The sequence below is a fragment of the Mustela nivalis genome (assembly GCF_964662115.1).
Source record: "Mustela nivalis genome assembly, contig: HAP1_SCAFFOLD_2171, whole genome shotgun sequence".
Lineage (NCBI taxonomy): Eukaryota > Metazoa > Chordata > Mammalia > Carnivora > Mustelidae > Mustela > Mustela nivalis.
This window is the reverse complement of record NW_028134494.1, coordinates 19,829-42,038: the sequence shown is the minus strand read 5'-3', so window position 1 is coordinate 42,038 and position 22,210 is coordinate 19,829. Positions and strand designations below refer to the sequence as shown.

At 35.8% G+C, this 22,210-nt stretch overlaps 1 protein-coding gene across 1 annotated transcript in view; it reads left to right on the top strand.

Moving 5' to 3' along the window:
* The window catches only part of LOC309858314 (protein Aster-C-like), a gene marked incomplete at its 3' end in the record, with an annotated part of 58,171 nt that overhangs the window by 17,764 nt on the left and 18,197 nt on the right, over nt 1-22,210 (top strand). Inside the window, exons 3-6 of the mRNA XM_082750993.1 lie at nt 5,894-5,972; nt 14,529-14,632; nt 15,244-15,339; nt 18,016-18,096. Of these exons, the coding sequence (XP_082607119.1) occupies nt 5,894-5,972; nt 14,529-14,632; nt 15,244-15,339; nt 18,016-18,096 (360 nt within the window). The remainder of the gene's footprint in view (nt 1-5,893; nt 5,973-14,528; nt 14,633-15,243; nt 15,340-18,015; nt 18,097-22,210) is intronic.

Genomic DNA, 22,210 nt, shown 5'->3' with positions numbered 1-22,210 from the left:
AGAGCCTGACTGGGGGCTCAATCCCAAGACCCGAAAATCATTATCTGAGCTGAAGGCAGACACTCAACTGATTGAACCACCCAGTCTCCCCAACAATGAGAAATTTTAAATAGTACATATAAACCAAATCTAAAGGAATATAAAAATTCTAACCCAGCATTCTTTATCTGCCTTTTCAAAAAACCTTTTATTAGATATGAGATGTAAACTTAAAAGCCATGACATTGATCCTATAAGCCGCATCTAAGAGTGAGTTTCTATTACACCAGTCACATTGTTCTCAATAATTAAATAATTTTACTTGTGTTATTTGTCTGGTAATGTCATTATTAACAAGGAGTACTAAAATGGCCTAAAGATGCGCAGTTGGAGGGAGAACATAGAAGGATGTGAAGATACAAATGGCCAACAGATGCATGAAAAAATGCTCAACATCACTTGGAATCAGGGAAATGCAAATCAAAACCACAGTGAGGGGGCGCCTGGGTGGCTCAGTGGGTTAAAGCCTCTGCCTTTGGCTCGGGTCATGATCCCAGGGTCCTGGGATCGAGCCCCCACGTCGGGCTCTCTGCTCAGCGGGGAGCCTGCTTCCTCCTCTCTCTCTACCTGCTTCTCTGCCTACTTGTGATCTCTGTCTGTCAAATAAATAAATAAAATTAAAAAAAAAACACCACTTCACATGGAATTGCTGAAATTAATAAGTCAGGAAATGACAGATGTTGGCGAGGATGCAGAGAAAGGGGAATCTTCCTACACTGCTGGTGGGAATGCAAGCTGGTGCAACCACTCTGGAAAACAGTATGGAGGTTCCTCAAAAAGTTGAAAATAGAGCTACCCCACGACCCAGCATTACAATTCTAGGTATTTACTCCAAAGATACAGATGTAGTGACCCAAAGTCACCTGCACCCCAATGTTTATAACAGCAATGTCCACAATAGCCAAACTATGGAAAGAAGCCAGATGTCCATTGATAGATGAATGGATAAAGATGGTGTGGTATAAATACACAATGGAATGTTACTCAGCCATCAGAAAATTGAAATATTGCTATTGCAACAACATGGGTGGAACTAGAGAGTATTATGCTAAGTGAAACAAATCAATCAGAGAAAGACAATTATTTTGATTTCACTCACATGTGGAATTTAAGAAAGAAAATAGAGGATCATAGGGGAAGGGAGGGAAAAATAAAATAAAGTGAAATCAGAGAGGGAGACAAAGCGTAAGAGACTCTTAATTATGGGAAACAAACAGGGTTGCTGGAGGGAAGGGGTTTTGGGAGATAGGGTAGCAGGGTGATGGACATTGAGGAGGGCATGTGATGTAATAAGCACTGGGTATTATGTAAACCTGATGAATTACTGAACTCTACCTTTAAACTAAAAATACATGATATGTTAATTAATTGAATTTAAATTAAAAAAATTAAAAAAGAATGTGGAGAATGACCTGTGAATCAGCTTTAAAAGCACTTTAAGCATTTCTACCTCTTATGGAGAATTAACACATTTATTCTAACCCTACAAAGTTTCTCGTATTTTTTTTTCTACTTTTAGTCCGAGATAATTTTAGACTCACGTGTAGTTATAAGAAATGATACAGAAAGAGGCACCTGGGTGCCTCAGTTGGTTGAGCATCTGTCTTCAGCTCAGATCATGATCCCAGAGTCCTGGGATCGAGACCAACATGGTTGGGCTCCCTGTTCAGTGGGGAGCCTGCTTCTCTCTCTCCCGCTGTCCCTCCCACTGCTTGTATTCCCTCTCTTTCAAATAAACAAATAAAATCTTAAAAAAAAAATGATGCAGATAACCTGTACCCTTTAAATAATTTTCTCCCATGATTACACTTTGCAAAAGTATAGTACCATACCACATTAATACATGCTGATACCACATTGATACAGAACATTTTCATCACAGCAAGAATCCTTTTTACAGACAGAGCCTTTTATAGTGCCCTGCCCCCTACTCAACCCTTGTCAACCACTCAGCTGTTCTCCATTTTTATAATTATGTCATTTCAAGAATATTATATAAATGGTATCATAAGGTATGTAACCTTTTCAATTTTCATTCTTAATTTGCAGGCGTTCTATCTAATTTGGTGTGTGTACCAAGAGTTCATTCCTTTTTAAAGTTTATGTATGAATGTATGTGTGTGTGTGTGTGTGTGTGTGTGTGTGTGTGTGTGTGTGTATATTTAAAATTTATTTTAAGTAATCTCTATACCCAGTGTGGCGCTCAAACTTATGACCCAGAGATCATGAGTCACACACTCTTCTGACTCAGCCAGCCAGCAACCCAGTTTATTCCTTTTTAATGCTGAGTAGTATTCCATGGTGTGGAAGTACCACAGTTTTAACTATATATCCATTGAAGACTATCTGGGATAGCTCCAGTCTGGGGCTATGATGAATAAAACTGCTGTAGATGTTCATGTACAGGTTTTTGTGTGAGCATAAGTTTTTGTCTCTAGGGGTAAATGCCCAGGAATACAGTTGCTGGTCATTGATAGTTGCATATCTAGTTTTTAAGAAACTGCCATTCTGGTTTCCAGAGTGGCTGTACTATTTTATGTTCCCACCAATGTATGGGTGATCTAATTTCTCCATATTCTTGCCTCCTTGCTGAATGTTTTTATCATGAAAGGAGCCCTTCCTTGTTAATTTTGGAATAATTTTGTGTCAGATATTTTTTAGAATACCATTTTAATTCCTTTTGATATTTCCACTTCTGGTACTTTTCACTGTTTCTTGTGGATTTTAGTTACCATACTATAACATTTCTTTGCAGCTAAAGAAACTCCAGAATGTCTTTTTTTTTTTTCTTAAAAGAATTTAAAAAATGTATTTCATTTTGCATTTCTTTAAAGCAGATCTGTTGTCTCCATTGTTTATGATGAGAACAACCATTAATTGTCCTGGTTTCCACCTATATATATGAGTCATTTTTCTCTTGCTGTTTTCTCTTGCTCCTTTGTCTTTCAACAATTTAGCTATGCTGTAGTTCTTTAAATATTTTTTTAATTAAAAAAAATTAAAATTTTCATTATTTAAAATTTTTATCTTCTTAATTTTATATATAGGTGTATGTTTTAAGGTTTATTTATTTATTTTAGAGAGACAGAGAGCACACATGAGAGCTGGGTAGGGACACAGGAAGAGGGAGAGAATCCCAAGCAGACTCTCTGCTGAGTGCAGAGCCTGACATGGGGCTCCATCTCACAACCCTGACAGCAAGACCTGAACTGAAATCAGGAGTCAGACACTTACAAGCTGAGCCACCCACGCATCCTAGAATCTCTTTTCTTGGTTAATTGAGCTTCTTTGATCTATCAACTAATGTTTTTCCTCAGATTTTGAAAGTTTTAATCATTGTTTCTTTAAATGTTTTTCTGTCTCCCTTTTCCTTCTGTTGTTCTGTATTTTGAATCGATTAATGTTGCCTCACAGACCTCTGAGTCTGTTAACTTTCTACAGTCTTTTTCATTCTATTCTTCAAATTAGATAAGTTTTGCTAATCTAAGTTCGCTGATTCTTTCCTTGCCATATAGAATTTTGTGTTGAGCCCTTCTGGTGGATTTTTTATTTTAGTGAATGTAGTTTTCAACTCCAGAATGTATTTTTTTTTTTCTTAAAAGAATTTAAAAAATGTATTTGTTGACATTCTGTGGTTATTGAATCACTATTGTCATATTTTCCTTTAATTCTTTTTTTTTTTTTTTTTGAGCCAGGGGGCAGGAGAATAGAATAGTAATAATTTTGTGTCAGATATTTTTTAGGATACCATTTTAATTCCATTAAATAGGAGAGAGAGAGAGAATCCCAAGCAGACTCCATGCTGAGTGTGGAACCCAGTGTGGGGCTTGATCCCAGGACCTTGAGATCATGACCTGAACCGAAACCAAGAGTTGCATGCTGAACCGACTGTGCCACCCAGGCACCCCTTCCTTTAATTCTTTAGCATGGTTCTCTTCAGTTGTTTGAATATATTTATAATAACTGCTTTGATGTTCTTGTCTGCTAAATCTAGTATCTGGGGACCCTGAAAGACTGAAAGACTCTGTTGCCTGCTTCTCTTTCTTTAGTATGAGTCATATTTTTCTGTTTCTTTCCATGTTTCATAATTTTTGTTAAAAATTGTACAATTTAGAAGATGTATTGTAGCAACCATGGATTCTAATCACATCCTCTCTACCCCTAAAGCTTATCATCGATGATTTCTGATTGTTTAGTAACCTATCCTGGAGTAAATCTGTGAAATCTGTTTGTCCAGTCTCTGCTCAGTTTGTTGTTGTTATTTTTAAGGCTGACTTCCCAGTGCTCGCCCCTTATTTCAGCCAGTGATTGGTCAGAAATTGTGCTCGTGTAGCCACTCTGGAAAATAGCACGGAGGTTCCTCAGAAAGTTGAAAATAGAGCTACACTATGACCCAGCAATCATACTACTGGGTATTTACCCTAAAGATACAAATGTAGTGATCTGAAGGGGCACATGCACCTGAATGTTTATAGCAGCAGTGTCCACAATTGCCAAACTATGGAAAGAACCTAGATGTCCATCAACAGATGAATGGATAAAGAAGAGGTGATATATGTATATAATGGAATACTATGCAGCCATCAAAAGAAACAAAATCTTGACATTTGCAATGACATGGATGGAACTAGAGGGTATTACGCTGAGTGAAATAAGTCAATCAGAGAAAGACAATTATCATATGATGTCCCTGATATGAAGAATTTGAGAGACAGAGTGTGGAGATTTGGGGGGTAGGGAAGGAAAAAATGAAAGAAGTTGGGATCAGGAGGGAGACAAACCATAAGAGACTCTTAATCTCACAAAACAAACTGAGGGTTTCTGGGGGGAAGAGGGGTGTGGAGAGGGTGGTTGCTTTATGGACATTGGGGAGGATGTGTGATATGGTGAGTGCTGTGAAGTGTGTAAGCCTGATGATTCACAGACCTATACCCCTGGGGCAAATAATGCATTATAGGTTAATAAAATAATTAAAAAAAAAAAAAGAGAGAAATTGTGCTTGAATGCACAGAGCCAGTAGTATTTTTCCCTTCTGTTGAGAGATCTGTGAATAGGTTGGGGAATGCATTCAGTGTTCAGGACATTTTCAAGTTTGTCTCAATTTTTGTTTTCCCTCAGGAAAACTTATTTCTGTAGCCACAAATGCGTGGATAGTTTGGGAGTTCTCTAGTCTCTGCTACACATGCATGCTACTTCTGTTTAGCTAGGAATACATGGAAAGTTTATCAAGCCCATTTATGGTTGTCTCTCCTCCAAGATCTCTGTGACATGCCCTGCTAATCTGCCAGTGGGCTTCTTTCCGGCCCCAGTTGAGACTGCAACCTCACACTCTTGTGGACAGCTTCAGAATTTTCCTTTTTACTTTGGGGCATAGCTTTTCTGCTCTGCACTCTGAATCAACTCAGCCACCTCTGTCAGCGTAGCTGCTAGTTTTCATGGCCTGTCACATTGACTAAATTGATCCGGGGAGGAAGAGTAATGCGAACTGGTCAAGGAAACGGTGCCACAGACTTCTGCTGCTCCTAAGTTCAGTAGATTTTCATGAACAAATACTTCTCAGTTTATTGTATGCCTGTTTTCAGTAATTTGAGATGATGTTTTGACTTTTTTTCCAGCTGTATCTTTTCTTTTGCAGAGAGAATTTGTTAAACTCCTTACTCCAACATGCTGGGAGCTTCCTTTTGGTGATTTTTGAAATGTTTATGTATGTGGTTTTTCATATAAAAACATACAAAATATTGCATGAAAATCATGTTTTTTACAGCCCATTTAAAAATTATTTTTGAAGACTACATTTCTGTTAATCTAATGAAGATTATAATAACATTGAAATTTAATCTTTTTATTGTTGCAGAGTTCCACCTACAAAGACAGGAATGAGGAATACAAAAGACAATTCACACATTTACCTGATACAGAGAAGCTAATAGCAGGTAAAAAAAGACAGGAAGTTGTAAAAATAATTTACTACCTCATTATCAAAATAGAACTGACAAGTGAAAATATTTGTAGAAAATTTAAGCCTTTGTGCTAGATAGAAAATATTATTGAAGATAAGTATCATATTAGGCAATGTAAAACTAAGTTGTAGTTTGGGGAGGAGTGATTTCTCACATAAAAATATTAAGTACTTGCATGTGTCCTGTCCCCATGCTTTAATAAAACCACCATTTTGTATCAAAAAATAAATAAATAAAATGAAAAAGTACTAGCTAAGAAAATAGAACTAAAAGAAAATTATTGTCACAATTTCTTCTGCTGCTTGTTTCATATGGTTTGTAGGAAAAATTTTAAATTTGATGTTCAATATGTATTATCTTTCCCTGGAAAAATGTATTCCTTAACAGATTATAGAGCAATTTTATAAAATTTTCTAGGGCTATATTATTTTCTTTCTTTCTTTTTGTAAGATTTTATTTACTTATTTATTTGACAGAGAGAGAGCACGAGCTCACAAGTAGGGCTATATTATTTTCATGTAAACTTTAATTTCTTTAAAAGTTTACTTATGTGGGGCACCTGGGTGGTTCAGTGGGTTAAGCCTCTGCCTTCGGCTCAGGTCATGATCCCAGGGTCCTGGGATCGAGCCCCGCATCGGGCTCTCTGCGCTGCAGGGAGCCTGCTTCCTCCTCTCGCTCTGCCTGCCTCTCTGCCTACTTGTGATCTCTGTCAAATAAATAAAGAAAAAATCTTTAAAAAAAAAAAAGTTTACTTATGTATTGTTTTAGTAGTCTCTATACCCAACGTGGGACTCGAATTCATGACCTTGAGATCAAGAGTCACATACTCTTCCACCTGGGCCAGCCAGGTACCCTCATGAAATCTTTCAGATAGATTTTATTTGAAATAGACTTTAAGAGGAAAAATTTAGCCATTTTTCTTATAAAAAGTGCTTTACTTTTGAAATAAGCTTAATATAGATTTTTTATAATCAAAATAAAAATCAAAATTTTAGTGTGTATTTCATTTAAACCATTTATTCATAGAAATTTCTGATTTGATACTGTTGGGCAATATTCCATAAAATGTAACTGAATTTCTAGATAGTTCAGCTTAGTACCTAAATATCATTATAATGAATTAAAACAACTTCTAAGAACTTTTGAAAGTAATGCATTCTTATGACAAAATATTCAAATGCTATATAAGGGCATATAATGGGAAGTGAGTGGTCCTTTTGACCAAGACTACTGCAACATTTTTCCTGACCTATATAACCACTTTTAGTGATTTTTTAATGTATATTTCCAAACATTTTCTGCAGGTATTTCAAGAGGCATGTACATATATCCCTAACGGAATTTAAATTAGAACATATGGTGCCTTACTCTTTGAACCTTGTTTTGAGCTCTTTTTATTAGCCTTACCTAAGGATCTACTTCATTCTTTCAATGCCTGCCTGGTATTCCACTAAATGAACTTTGTACCATAATTTATGTAACAAATCCTTTATTGATGGACATTTTCTTTGCTTCTTGTCTTTTACTGTTTCTGCTAATATTACACCGAAACTTTTACATTTGTTTTGGCACATATGTGCACACATATTGTAGGATAAATTTTACGAAGTTAAGTTGTGGCAAAAAGGTAATGAGCATTTAAAAATTTACCAATGCCAAGGGCGCCTGGGTGGCTCAGTCACTGGGCGTCTGCCTTTGGCTCAAGTCATGATCCTGGGGTCCTGGGACTGGGAGTGAGCTCCACCTCAGGCTCCCTGCTCAGCAGGGAATCTGCTTCTCCCTCTTCTCCTGGTTGTGTTTCCTCTCTCACTATCTCTCTTTCTGTCAAATGAATAAACAGAATCTTTCGAAAAATAATTTAAAAAAGTTTCCTATTGACAATTTACTCCAAAGGCTTCACCAATTTGCATTTTCATTAAGTGTATGTAAGTACCTGTTTGCCACACCTCAGGAACTTTGCTTGAGTAGAATTTGGTAGAAATGGTACTTCATCCTTGTTTAAATATGCATTTCTTTAATTATAAAGGAGGTTGAACATTATTCATATGTCTGTAAACCATTTGTATTTCTTCTCCTGTGAACATTTCTCATCATAAACTTGCCCATTTTTCTGGTGGATGTTTGTCTTTTTCTTAATTTGTAGTAGCTTGTTAGATGTTTAAAAAATTAGATCTTTTTCATGTGTGTTGCAAATGTTTCTTGCCAGTTTGTCACTTGAAATTAAATACTTTTCATAGAAACCTTTACAAAATTTATCATACTTGTTGCCATCTTGAAAGAGTCTGATGATACAGTGACATATATTCATTATAAAACATTAAAGCTATAAAAAATATATAAAGAAAAAAGCTGAAAATTATTGGTCATCATAATACCTACATATAATTTTGGTTAAAATTGTTCAGATAACTTTTCTAGGTATTTTTCAGCATGTAAATTTGCTTTTAAAAATTTACATTTTGTAGTGTTCTCTCACTGATATAATAAGCCTGTTCATTTTATAAAATTTGGAGAGTACAGACTTTTACAAAGTAGAATTAATACCACATATAAATATACTAAGCTACAGACTGAGAGAAAATAGTTGATAATCCCATATCTGATTTTTTAAAGATGAACAGGACTGGCCCTCTTTGAAAGAATATATAACCAGGGCACCTGAGTGGCTCAGTGGGTTCAAGCCTCTGCCTTCAGCTCAGGTCATGATCCCAGGGTTTTGGGATCCAGCCCTGCATTGGGCTCTCTGCTCAGCAGACTCTCGTCCGTTAGTGGTGGGAGTGCAAACTGGAGTAGCTGCTTTGGATGGCAAGTTGGCATTTTCTTGTAAAGTTACACATACACTTAACCAATCCTAATTATTTTCTTAAGTGAACTGTAAAGCTGTGTTCCCAAAAGTCCTGTGCATGATTGTTTATAGCATCTTTAGTAATAATTGGGGAATAACCAAGATGTCATTCAACTGGTGAATGAGAGCTCCTTGAAAAAATGGTCCATTCTGGGGCTGGGACATTGAAGAATACAAGATAAGTGACTGTGGAGTATCTTGTAGTCTTATAGTGCCAGAAAATAAGGAAGTGCTTAAAAAAAAAAAAAAAAAAGGAGCCAACTTGAAAAAACTCCCAGTGGTCAAAGACAGAATAATTTGAGCAATAGTAAAATCAATAATGACAATATTGGATTATAACCTGAAGAAATAAATAAATATCCATCAGTCTATATTGCTATAAATGCTTGAATAATTAAATGTGTTGGGGAGAAGACACAGATCTTCCTCCAGTAGTATTCCCAGGTAATTTATATGCACTTAAAGTTTGAGAAGTACTGTTGTAGGATAACACTTGAGTGCCATACCTAAGGGTGAAAGCTTACTAGGTTTTTATTCTCTGTACTTATAATAATGATGATGAAGAGGTTCTCTAAAAGATTTTAACCAATCCATGTATATTTATACAACTGATTTCACCAGTGTGACCCCATGCATAGCATCCAATATAAACAAGCCACTAATTTCACTAATGAAATCCCCTTTCTAATGTGACTATGCTGATTTGCCAAACATTTCTTTTTAAACCGTTAATAAAGGTAACAGAAGGGCTTAGAGTAGCCGCTGAAGGAGTATAGTCCTAATTAAAGTCTAATTGTTAGCTGACCTATCCCAAGTGTGAATCCCTGATTAGAACAACTAACTATCCCTAGAATATTTCTAAAAACGTTTGCTTTAGCTGGAGTCCACATTTTCACTCCTAATATTCATTTGTGCCTTCTTTTTTTCTTGCTTAATCCTGGCCAAAGAAAATGTTATGTTGGGGAAATATAATTAAAAAGAAAATATCCTACCCATCCAGAAAACTCCTCAAAAGTAGAAAAGAAAGAAAACAGTTTTATTATTGAATAAGCATTCAGCTGGAATGGGTCTTGCATCACAGGTAATCTGTAAAAGAGATTGTGAAGAAAGACAGAAATCTCACCTTTTTAAATAACTGAACATTTGCAACCCTTTAAAAAATGCTCTAAAGATAAATGATAACTAGTCTTCAAGAGGACTGGTAGTACTATTTATCGCACACAGTTCTTCATAAATTCACCTGATAATAGGGGCTACTCTCTGTTTTAACTAACTGGCTTTATGAAAAGGAAAAATAAGCATATCTTTATGACAAGAGTTAGTTTTACAATTTGGAGCGAGATGCCCACTGAAGTTAAGCTTCTACTGTATCACAGAAAGGGGGAGAAAGGGTGCTGTCTTTCTTGATGTTCACATTTTAAAGAGGTGACTGCTAGGTCCTTAAGAAAACATTCCTGGGTTGTAAAACTGGCCAGGGCTTTTTTCACTATTTTTTTTTTTTAAAGATTTTATTTGTTTATTTCACAGAGAGAGATCACAAGTAGGCAGAGAGGCAGGCAGAGAGAGGAGGAAGCAGGCTCCCCGCTGAGCAAAGAGCTCTATGTGGGGCTCGGTCCCAGGATCCTGAGACCAGGACCCGAGCTGAAGGCAGAGGCCTAACCCACTGAGATACCCAGGCGCCTATTTCACTTTTAAAAAGATTCACATATATCTGAAAGGAGCAAGAAAGAATTTACAAATTTTGTACAGAGACGTGAAGAAGTCTTTTTTCCCTTTTTTGTACCAGGGAAAATTAATTTTTTTCTTTTTCAATTTGTATTTACCTTTACAGTTGTCTCAGTAAAAAGCAAACAACACAAAAAAATGTAAAGTATAAAAAAGGAGATTGGTTGTGGCCCCTGGGAGGTTTAGTTGGTTGAGTGTCCAACTCTGATTTGGCTCAGGTCATGGTCTCGGGGTTGTAGGATCAAGCCCCACCTCCAGCTCCACACTGGGTGTCAGGCCTGCTTGGAACTCTCTCTCTTCTTCTCTTCTACCTCTCCCTGCTCGCTCTCTCTCTAAAAAAAATAAAAAATGAAAAAGGAGAATGGTTTCTTTTTTTTTTTTTTTAAAGACTTTATTTATTTGACAGAGATCACAAGTAAGCAGAGAGGCAGGCAGAGAGAGAGGAGGAAGCAGGCTCCCTGCTGAGCAGAGAGCCCGATGCAGGGCTCGATCCCAGGACCCTGGGATCATGACCTGAGCCCAAGGCAGAGGCTTAATCCACTGAGCCACCCAGGTTCCCAAGAATGGTTTCTTTTATAATTTAAATATTAAATCTGAAAGCAGATTTTAAAATGTTGTTCTGGAGAGTCTTTTTTTTTTTTTTTTAAGATTTTTATTTATTTATTTCAGAGAGAGAGACACACACACAGTGAGAGAGAGAACACAAGCAGGGGGAATGGGAGAGAGAGAAGCAGGCTTCCTGCTGAGCAGGGAGCCTGATGTGGGGCTCCATCCCGGGACTCTGGGATCATGACCTGAGCTGAAGGCAGACGCTTAACAACTGGGCCACCCAGGTGCCCCTGGAGAGTCTTTTTTAAGGCAATGTTAGCATTATTGTGTTCCCATAGATGATTGCTGCTAGATAAGGATATTTTGGAAAAAAAGAAAAGAATACTTTGGGATGTATGTTTCCTGACATGATTGTTTAAGAACACATTCTTTTAATTCACTGTTATCTCCCTTATAGATAGATGATGTCTAAATCCTTTGATAAAACTATAAATAGGTCATCTTGTTTATTTATTGTGCAATTTTACTCTAGAAGTATATGGTGCTTATTCACTCCATCTGTATTTCCATAACACTTGGTACATATTTCCACTCTAACCTTTGTTGTGTTATAGTTAATAAATCTTTAAGAATTGGAGCCATTCAATTGTTCTAAAATTGATTATGTAATAACTAGTTAGTTGATGCTAACACACATATCAAAGTGATCTATGTTGCTTGGTTAATTTACTTAATTTTATTCTATCTTTCTAGTCACTAATTATAAAGTTATAAAATCCACAGGCCAATTTTTTTTTTATAGACCAATTTTTGTTAAACATTTTCTTATTCCATTCTAGATGAATCAGATTGTTATTTGACTCAAGTCAGGTAGAATATTGCCTTCTGATATGATAATTACACGTTTGCTTATCAGTAGGGAAATTGGGAGTAAAAAAATAAAAATAAAATCTTCTGGCTTAAAAATTTTTTTTTTCATTTTCTGCATGGGCCATATTGCTAGAAAGCCATTTTATAAAAAAATTTTTTTATTGAGGTATAGTTTATTCCAATAAAATATATCTGTTTTGGGATTCCCACTCCCCTCCCCTTTTTCACCTCTATCCTAGAGGTTGGGGGAGGAAGAGAAGGAGAGGGAGCGAGACAATCTTCAGCAGACTCCTTGCTGAATTTGGAGCAGGATGGGACTTGGGGCTCTATCCCACCACGCTGAGACCATAACCTGAGCTGAAATCAAGAGTCAGATGCTTAACTGACTGAGCCAGCCAGGTGCCCCAGGGAAACCCTTTTTTAAAACACTGAAAAAAGTCTGTCAATCTATGTCAAATAGTCTTCAGTTAAAATAATCTGGTTGGTTGCTATAGCTTTGAACATAGTTAATGTAAAATGGTGCCTTTTACATAGTGTGGTCCACAGGCTAGCGGTGTTGGTGTTACCTGGAATCATGTTAGACTTGAAATTCTTTACCCTGCTCCAGACATATTTAATCAGAAACTTCTGGGGAGGGGCCTAGCAATCTGTGTTTTAATAAGTGTGCCAAGTATTTCTGATCTGAAATACAAGAAGCACTAAATTAATAAAATGATTCAGTGGCTTAGATAAAAATTTCAGGACACCTCAAGGTGACCTTAAGCCCAATCCCTGTTTTAGAGATGCATACCCATAATGAGTAACTTAATCTACTTAATTATTTACTAGGATTTTTGTTTGGGGGCATCTCAGTTTTGTTCTGCTGAAGAAAACATTTTGCAAGACTGAATTACTTTGCTCAATTTTTAGTATTTGCTTAGAAATTTAACATGATTGAATTTAAATATTTTGAGGTTTATACCTCAATGACGTTTTCCTAAAATTGTTAATCACTTTATATAGTTTTTAAATTTATCAGTTAAACTAAATCTTCTCACAGTGATAAGGGAGCAGAAGGCAAGCTGAAGACAAAGCAAAAGCTGACACCATGCCACCCACCCCGCACTTCCCACTCCTGGGGTGGGACACCTGTGACATTCTTCCAGGAATCTCCCAACTGTCTTAATGTTAATACCCAGCTAGAGGGGAAAACAACCTTACCTTGACAAGGTCATGGCCTCTAGTATTTTGTAGGTATCCTGTAGGTGGGTCCTCTTCAACATATGAAAGTTCTTTTGAAACGCTTTCCCTTACTTCCCCCTACTCCCGAGTATATAATCAGCCACCCCTCACAACCGCAGTTCAGCTGGTCTTTCTGCCCACGGTCCTGTACCTGTGCTTTAATAAACCACCATTTTGCACCAGAGGTGTCTCAAGAATTCTTTCTTGTTTGTCAGCTTCAGAGCTCACCCCACCAAACCTCACCAATATTCCCAAACTCCATCAATAGCACCCCTTTATATCTTGAATTATTGATAATTTAGCTATACTATTTACATTAGCCAAAGAGCCAAATCTAAATCATGGTATTAACTTACTGGTGGATAGTGGCATTTACCAGAACACTCCTGATTTTGCTGGATTTTAGTGCTGTGGCAGAGAGGACCAACTTTGAAACTAACTTAAAATCTATACAATTTTTTGAATAATGATTGTCCCCTTCCTCACCCTCTTCCAATGTCTAATCACCACTCCCCCATCAGTATTACCTCTTGAATATCTCAAGTATATTTACTTGAGTAAAGTAGTTACATAAAACTATTTCTTTCTCAATACTGTCATTTCTAAGTCTGAGCCACCATTAGTTTTCCCCTGGACTTTCAACCCATTTATATGAATCTATTCTCATAGTGTGAAAAAAGTAGTCTTGGATAATACACATCTGATCGGGCCCCTTCTGCCTGAAACTCATCAATGGCAAAACAAAACAAAACACCTCATCAGTGGCTTCTTGTAAAGTTCACAGTCTACCATAGCCTGTGAACCTTACATGATCTAGTTTCTCCAGCTTCTCTAGCCCAAAGTTCTTTGTATGCTTTTTCTTCTTTCTCAGGTATGCTTTTTCTTTCTACCACAGGGTCTTCGCACATGCTCTTTCTTCATAGTCCAGCTGACCATTTATTGACCTTTAGTTCTTAGTTTAAAAACTACTTTTTCTGATATACACTCTCCCTGCCCAATCCCCTCATACCTGTGTCCTCTTTGTTATAGTCTCTCATAGCTTTCTCTACACTTGATCATTATACTTATTTTGTATTTGTTTGTTTATTATATACCTTCCCTTCTAGACTGTTTCATGAGGGAAAGGCCCATGTTTGGTAATGCTAGTTCCAGCAAAATATCTGGTGTGTGGTGCCCAAAGTATCTGAATCAGTGAGTGATTGAATGAACAAACAAACTAATGAACAAAGAGTGATGACTTTTCATGTGTTAAAGTAGGATGAGATTATAAAGTTGCCAGATTTTTGTGAATAAGCTGTTCCTTATTCTTGTGTGTTTAGATTATGCTTGTGCTCTTCAGAGGGACATTTTGCTTCAGGGACGTCTATATCTTTCAGAAAACTGGCTCTGTTTCTATAGCAACATCTTCAGATGGGAAACTACAGTAAGATGTATTTGGATTTGATTTGTTGATACAAATAATTGCATAGGTAGAAATATATGCAGTCTTCCTAAAAATAATATACTTTAGATTCCAAAGTAAATAAATATATATTTATATTTGTATATTGTACTTGTATTGCATGTAATAGATATATATATACAATTTATATACTGTTGAATTATGTAATCTATTTTCTTAGTACATTGAGCTCCATTTGTACATATTTAATACAGTTTGAGAAAGAGATTTCAGGTTGAAAAAAGCTTGAACATACATCCATTTGACTGCCAAAATCATGTCTTATGTGACAGACTGTCTGGATTTTGTTTGTGTGTGTATGTGTTAATATGGAACATGAACACCCACATGTCTTTTCACACTCTATCCTAAACTTAGAGATAAGAGCTGTGGAGGAAATTATTGACGGGGGAGAATGTCTGACTGCTTACCCTGTTTATTTCAGAGAATGAAAGCATGTACTTATTATTATTAACTCCTTCATGTTTTTCAGTGGAATATTCTGGATTAGGTTGATGTAATACTTGGTATTTTGTGCTGTACATGTTTCTGAAAAATCCATATAATAATTTTTCATTCTTTTGTGTGTTTAGATTTGTATTGCATTAAAGAACATAACCTTCATGACTAAGGAGAAAACTGCTCGACTCATCCCAAATGCTATCCAGATTGTTACAGAGGGTGAAAAGGTGAAAAGCTTTTCTGCCTTTGCTTTATTATATAATGTGGAGAAAATCTGCTTCATACTGATACATCAGTGTTAGTAATTTTTCTTGGAGTTAGGAATTTGTAGTAGAAATACATTGTATTTAATACTAAATTTAATACTAAATTAGTTGTTGTGCTGTGTAGTATTACTGAGCCACCCAGGTGCCCCTTTAACACTGTTTTAAGTTATGTATAGATATTTTCTTATTTAATTTTCACAAAAATTTGTTACTATATCATATTCTCATTTTTCTCAGATGAGGAAATTAAGCAAAAGAAAAAGAACCCAAGGGGCACCTGGGTGGTTCAGTGGGTTAAAGCCTCTGCCGTCAGCTCAGGTCATGATCCCAGGGTCCTGGGATCAAGCCCTGCATCGGGCTCTCTGCTCAGCAGGGAGCCTGCTTCCTCCTCTCTCTCTGCCTGCCTCTCTGCCTACTTGTGCTCTCTGTCTGTCAAATAAATAAATAAATAAATCTTAAAAAAAAAAAAAAAGAAAAAGAACCCAAAGTCATAGGACTAAGTGGTAGATTATATACAAGAGTGGACAGAATTGATAAATTATTTAGTTTAAGAAGTGGGACCTATAGTTTTATCTTTTCTTGTTCAGATACCAATCTTTTAAATTCTTGCATTTTAGTAAGAAAGTTACCTTTTTATGAATGTTAGCAGTTTATTGACCTAATATTTGTAAATGGTCTATTTGGGCAGGTAAAATTATGTAATGCAGTGATGCAAATGGAAATTTTTTTTCATTTTGTTTCCTTTTATTTTTTATTTTTTTATTTATTATTATTATTATTATTTTAGATTATTTATTTATTTATTTGACAGGCAGAAATTACAAGTAGGCAGAGAGAGAGAGGAGGAAGCAGGCTCCCTGCCGAGCAGAGAGCCCGACGCGGGGCTCAATCCCAGGACCCTGGGATCATGACCTGAGCCGAAGGCAGAGGCTTTAACCCACTGAGCCACCCAGGCGCCCCCCTTTTATTTTTTTAATTGTATAATGTCCCTCAAGTTATGGCAGTGTACCTTGTGCCACTGAATTTTCAAAATGTACCTTTTTTTTTTTTTTTTTTACTGTGCTTCAAATAAATAGAAAAAATAGTTCTAAAAAAAAGAAGTAGGAACCAAATGGACTAGGAGATTTTTCTTATCTATATATCTGAAAAAAATGATATAAGATTATGATAATGCAAGAAAGCAAAACAGTTTGGTCTAAGGAAAGGAAATAGAGGATAAGTAGTTATCATTAAGTAGTTATCATTAGGCCATATATTATGTATATAATTCTATTTGGAAAATCTCCTCGATATAGTCTTGTTATGAAAAGTTTTGCTTCATGGAGAGTGTTACATAGCAACATTTCAATTTATTAACTGGAAAATAGCACTTTAAAAATTTTCTATAAAAAGTATAAATGCCCAAAATATTATTTGACTTTTTTTTTTTTTTTTTTTTTTTTTAGCAAATCAAACATATAACTGAGCTTTCTCATCCTTAAAAATAACTACTCAATCATGAAAAGTCACTAACTATGGGGTCGGAAGGATGAAACACTGAGAGACTGTATTTAGTGCTGTCACTTGTCAGATTTTCTCATAAAAGCCTATTTTAAAACGTGACTTTGCAAAATCAGTTAAATGCAGAGGAAGAGATGGGGCTAAAAGCAAACATAGAATTATAGATTGAAACATGCTATTTTTTTTCTATAGCATTCAAAGCAAAGTTAAGTTTTAACATGGGTGTTTTACATCTATAATTAGTAGAAATTAAGCATTTCTGGATTTTTTTTAGAAGACTATGAAAGATATGATTTGAAATTAAGATCCTTAAAATAAATTGATCTCTGAAATCCACTTGAATTTTTGAAAGATTTATTCATTTATTTATTTTTAGAGAGAGAGGAAGTGTGTGCATGAGTAGGGGGGGAGGGGGAGGGGCAGAGAGAGAATCTTCAAGCAGACGCCCTGTGGAGAATGGAGCCCATGACTCATAAGATCTTAATCTGAGCCAAAACCAAGAGTCACTCATTTAACTGACTGAAACACTTAGGGGGCCCCACTTGCATTTTTTTTTAAGGCTTTATGTATACTTGGCTCATATGGGCACCAAATCATGCCTCTTTGAAAAGTTCAGAATAAATAAAGTTTTAATCTTTTTCATAAGTTTTAAAGATTATTGTAATAAACTACGTGTAGATAAATATTTACCTATTTCAAGCTCCTTTTCTGAGTAAATATTGATAAAATTGTATTTCCTGTAAGATAAAGTTTTTAAACATTTTATTTCATTAGAGAGAGAGCATGTGCCTGTATGGGGGTGCAGAGGGAGAAGGAGAAACTCTAAGCAGACTCCATGCTGAGCACGGAGCCCAATGTGCGGTTTTATCTCAGGACCCTGAGATCAGACTCAACAGGCTGAGCCACCCACATGCCCCTGTAAGATAGTTTGTAAAGATACCTTGTTCAACCTCTAATTACCTATTTTTATTATATTGTAGCAAAGAGTGAAACAAAAATAATATATGAAATAGGGTTGGTGTCCCTTTAGTTTGCTTTAATCATAGCAGGTGCCAACAGATCTTCATGACAGATCCTGTCACCCACCCCCACTTGTTTTTAATGACACTGAAATTATCTCACCATTTTTCTTTGCAGTTTTTCTTTACATCTTTTGGTGCCAGAGATAGAAGTTACCTCAGTATCTTTAGGTTGTGGCAGAATGTACTATTAGACAAGGTAAGTGTTCATACCAGAGGCAGGTGCTTCTTATAATAGCAGCCTCCCAATGTGTACCTCCACAGTGTTTGCAAGTTGAATTTTTCTGGAGTTAATTTGACTAGACTATACAAATTCCACGATGAACCACGAAGCAAAACAGAATCCATAGTTATGTTAAGATGTTAATTTTACAGTAAGTCTCCCTTTTATTTGCAGGGAATATTGTCCAAGGCCCATAGTGGATGCCTGAAATTGCACATAGTACTGAACTCAATACATATGCTATGTTTTTCCTATACATCCATACCTATGATAAAATTTCACTTATAAATGAGGCACAGTAATAGATTCATAAAAATAACTAATAATAAAATAGAATAATTATAACAATATACCATAATAAAACTTATGTGAATGTGGTATCTCTCTCGCTCTCAAGATATCTTATTGTACTGTACTTATCTTCTTGTGATGATATGAGATAATGAAATGACTGCATGATGCAATGAGGTAAGGTATATGACAGGCATTGTGATGTATTGTTAGGTACTACTGACATTCTGATGGTGTGTCAGAAGGAGGACAATCTGCTTCCTGACTGTGGTTGACTGTGGGAACTGAAAGGGGGGGAAGTGAACCTGTGGATAAGGGGGGGGACTACTGAAATCCCCAGGGTAACCATCAAGAAAATAACTAAAAATATGGTAAAAGAAACATCAAGGGAATTAAAACTGGTACACTAGAACTATCTGTTTAACTGGTATGAAGGCAGTAATGGAGGAAGAGAGGGACAAAAAGACACAAGATATATAGAAAATATAAAAATGGCAGACATTATATTTAAATCATTAAACATAGATTAAGCACTTAAATCAGAAGGCAGAAGTAGGCAGAAAGAATGAAAAAAAAAAAAAAAGACATGCTCTGACTCTATGCTGTCTGTTTGAAACATGTTAAAGATACAAACAGATGGAAAAAAAGACACTATTACAAATAGTATCCAAAAAATAGCTGAAGTGACTGCAGTAGAATCAGACAAAATAGACTTTGAGATAAAATAAAGATAAGAAATGATATTTTATCATAATAAAAGGGTCAATCCATCTGGAATGTATAACAATTATAAACTTACATCTGATAACAGAACCTGTGTGTGTGTGTGTGTGTGTGTGTGTGTACGTATACTCCTAATAACAGAACCCTAAAATACATCAAACAGAACTAGAATGAAGGGGGAAATAGATAATTTTATTAATACCTAATAATAATTGGAGATTTCAATACCCCACTTTTAATGATGGGTAGAATAACCACAGAGATCAACAAGGAGATAGAAAATTTGAACAAAACTATAAACTAACTAGAACTAAAAAACATCTATGAGACTCTCAAAGGAGAATATACATCTTTCTCAAGTACACATGGAACACTCTCCTGATAGACCGTATGCTAGGTCATAGAAGCAAACTTAATAAATGCAAGAGGATTGAAATAATATAATGGACTGTACAGTGAATGAAATTAAAAGTCAATAACAGAAATTTGGCAATTCATAAAAAGTGGATATTAAACAAAACATTCCTAAATAACCAATGAGTAAAAGAAGAAATCACAAGAGAAATTAAAACATACTTCAAGTTAAATGAAAACAAAAACATAACATACCAGAACTCATTGGGTACAGTTAAAGCAATGAATAGAGGAGATTTTATAACTATAAATATCCATATTAAAAAAAGGATTGATCTCAGGGTGCCTGGGTGGCTCAGTTGTTAAGCATCTGCCTTCGGCTCAGGTCATGATCCCAGGGCCCTGGGATCAAGCCCCACATTGGGCTTCCTGCTCATCAGGAAGCCTGCTGCTCTCCCACTCCCCCTCCTTGTGTTCTCTCTCTTGCTGTGTCTCTCTGTCAAATTAAAAAAAAAAAAAATCAATAACCTAACTTTCCACCTTAAGTATTAGGGCAAAGAAAACAAACTAAAGACAAACAGAAGCAAGGAAATGCTAAAGACTAGAACCGAATGAATGAAATAGAGAATAGAAAAACAGACAGTCAACAGAATGAAAAGTTCTTTCTTTGAAAAGATCAGTGAAGTTTAACTAGACTGACCAAGAAAAAAGATTAAAATTATTACATTCAGAAGTGAAACTGATAACATTACTATTGACCTTACAAAATGAAAAGGGTTCATACTATGGACATTTTATGCCAACAAATTAGTTAACCTAAGTGAAATGGACAGTTGTGACTAGAAAGTCATAAATCATTGCAACTGACTCAAGTAAGAATAAAAAATCTGAATAAGCCTATAACAAGGAAAGAGATTGAATTAGCAATAAAAAAAATCTACCCACAAAGAAAAGCTCAGGCCCAGATGGCTTCAATGGTAAATTCTGCCAAATGTTTACAGTAGAATTAACATCAATCCTTCATAAAGTATTTCAAAAAATAGAGGAGGAGAGAATACTTCACAACTCAGTCCAAGAGGCCATTATTACCTTCATAACCAAGTCCAGACAAAGAACTTCACAAGAAACTTATAGGGCAATATTTATGTTCACTGTGTCTATGTTCATTTTGTCTATGAATATAGACATAAAAATGCTCAACAAAACCTAAGTAATTTAGTGAAGCAAATCCAGCAACATATAAAAACAATTTTAAAACAGTTAAATGCCATGACTAGATAGGATTTATACAAGGTTGATTGAACATATGAAAATCATTCAGTGGGGGCACCTGGGTGGCTCAGTGGGGCCCTCTGCCTTCGCCTCTGGGTCATGATCTCAGGGTCCTGGGATCCAGCCCTGCATCGGGCTCTCTGCTCAGCAGGGAGCCTGTCCCCTCCTCTCTCTGCCTGCCTTTCTGCCTACTTGTGATCTCTCTGTCAAATAAATAGATACAATCTTTTTTTAAAAAAAATCATTCAATGTAATACACTATATTAGTAGAATAAAGGACAAAACCCACATGATCATCACAGTAAAAAAAAAAAAAAGTGACAATATCCAACATAAAGAAAAACAAAACCAAAACCAAAGTAGGAATAGCAGGGAATTTCTTTGACTTGATAAAGCTTACAGCTAACATACTTAATGGTAAGAGACTAATGCTTCCCCACCTTAGGTCGGGAACAAGACAAGAGTGTCCTTTCTTGCCATTTCTATTCAACATTGTATTGAAGGTTCTGACTTCATTAGGGAAGGGAAAATAGGCAAGAAAAAGAAGTAAAAGTCATTCAGATTAAAAATGAAGAAATAAAACTATATTCACTGGCAGATGATATGGTTTTGTATTTGTAAAATTCTAAGGAAATCATTAGAAACCCATTAGAACTTACAAGTTCAGGAAGTTGCAGAATATATGATCAAAATACAAAAATCAATTATATTTTATACACTGACAGTGAACAGTCCCAAAATTAAAAAAAATGATTCACTTATAATAATATAAAAAAGAATAAAATACTTGGGAATAAATTTAACAAAAGAACTTTAAGATGAACACGGGAAGTTAAAATAGTTAAAAGAAACTAAAGAGGACAAGTGAAAAAAATCTCATGCTCATGGGTCAGAAGACTTGATATGGTTAAGATGGCAATATTCCCCATTTACCAGGTTGATCTGCAGATTCACTGCAAACCCTATCAAAATCCCAACTGGCATTTATTTATTTATTTATTTAGTCTTTTAAAAAATTTTTTTAATTGAAAAGCAGATCGTAAAATTCATATGAAATGCAAGGTACCCAGAATAGTCAAAACAGTCTTGAAAAAGAGCAAAATTGAATTAATTAGTCTGTTACGGCTGCCATAACAAAATACTACAGACCTGGCAGCTTAAACAACATAAATCTATTTTCTAATGCTTCTGGAAGCTGGAAGTCCCAGATCGTGGAATAGACAAGGTGAATTTCTGGTGAGACCCATCTCATTGGCTTGCAGCCTTCTCATTGTGTCCTCACATGGCTTTCCCTCTATTCATGCACATTCTTGGTGGCTCTTCCTCTTACATGAATACCAGTCCTATTAGGGTAGGGCACCCTCACAACTCTTAGTTGGGGCTGCAATAACAAAATGTTATAGATAGGGTGACTGAAATGACAGAAATTTATTTCCTCATATTTCTAGAG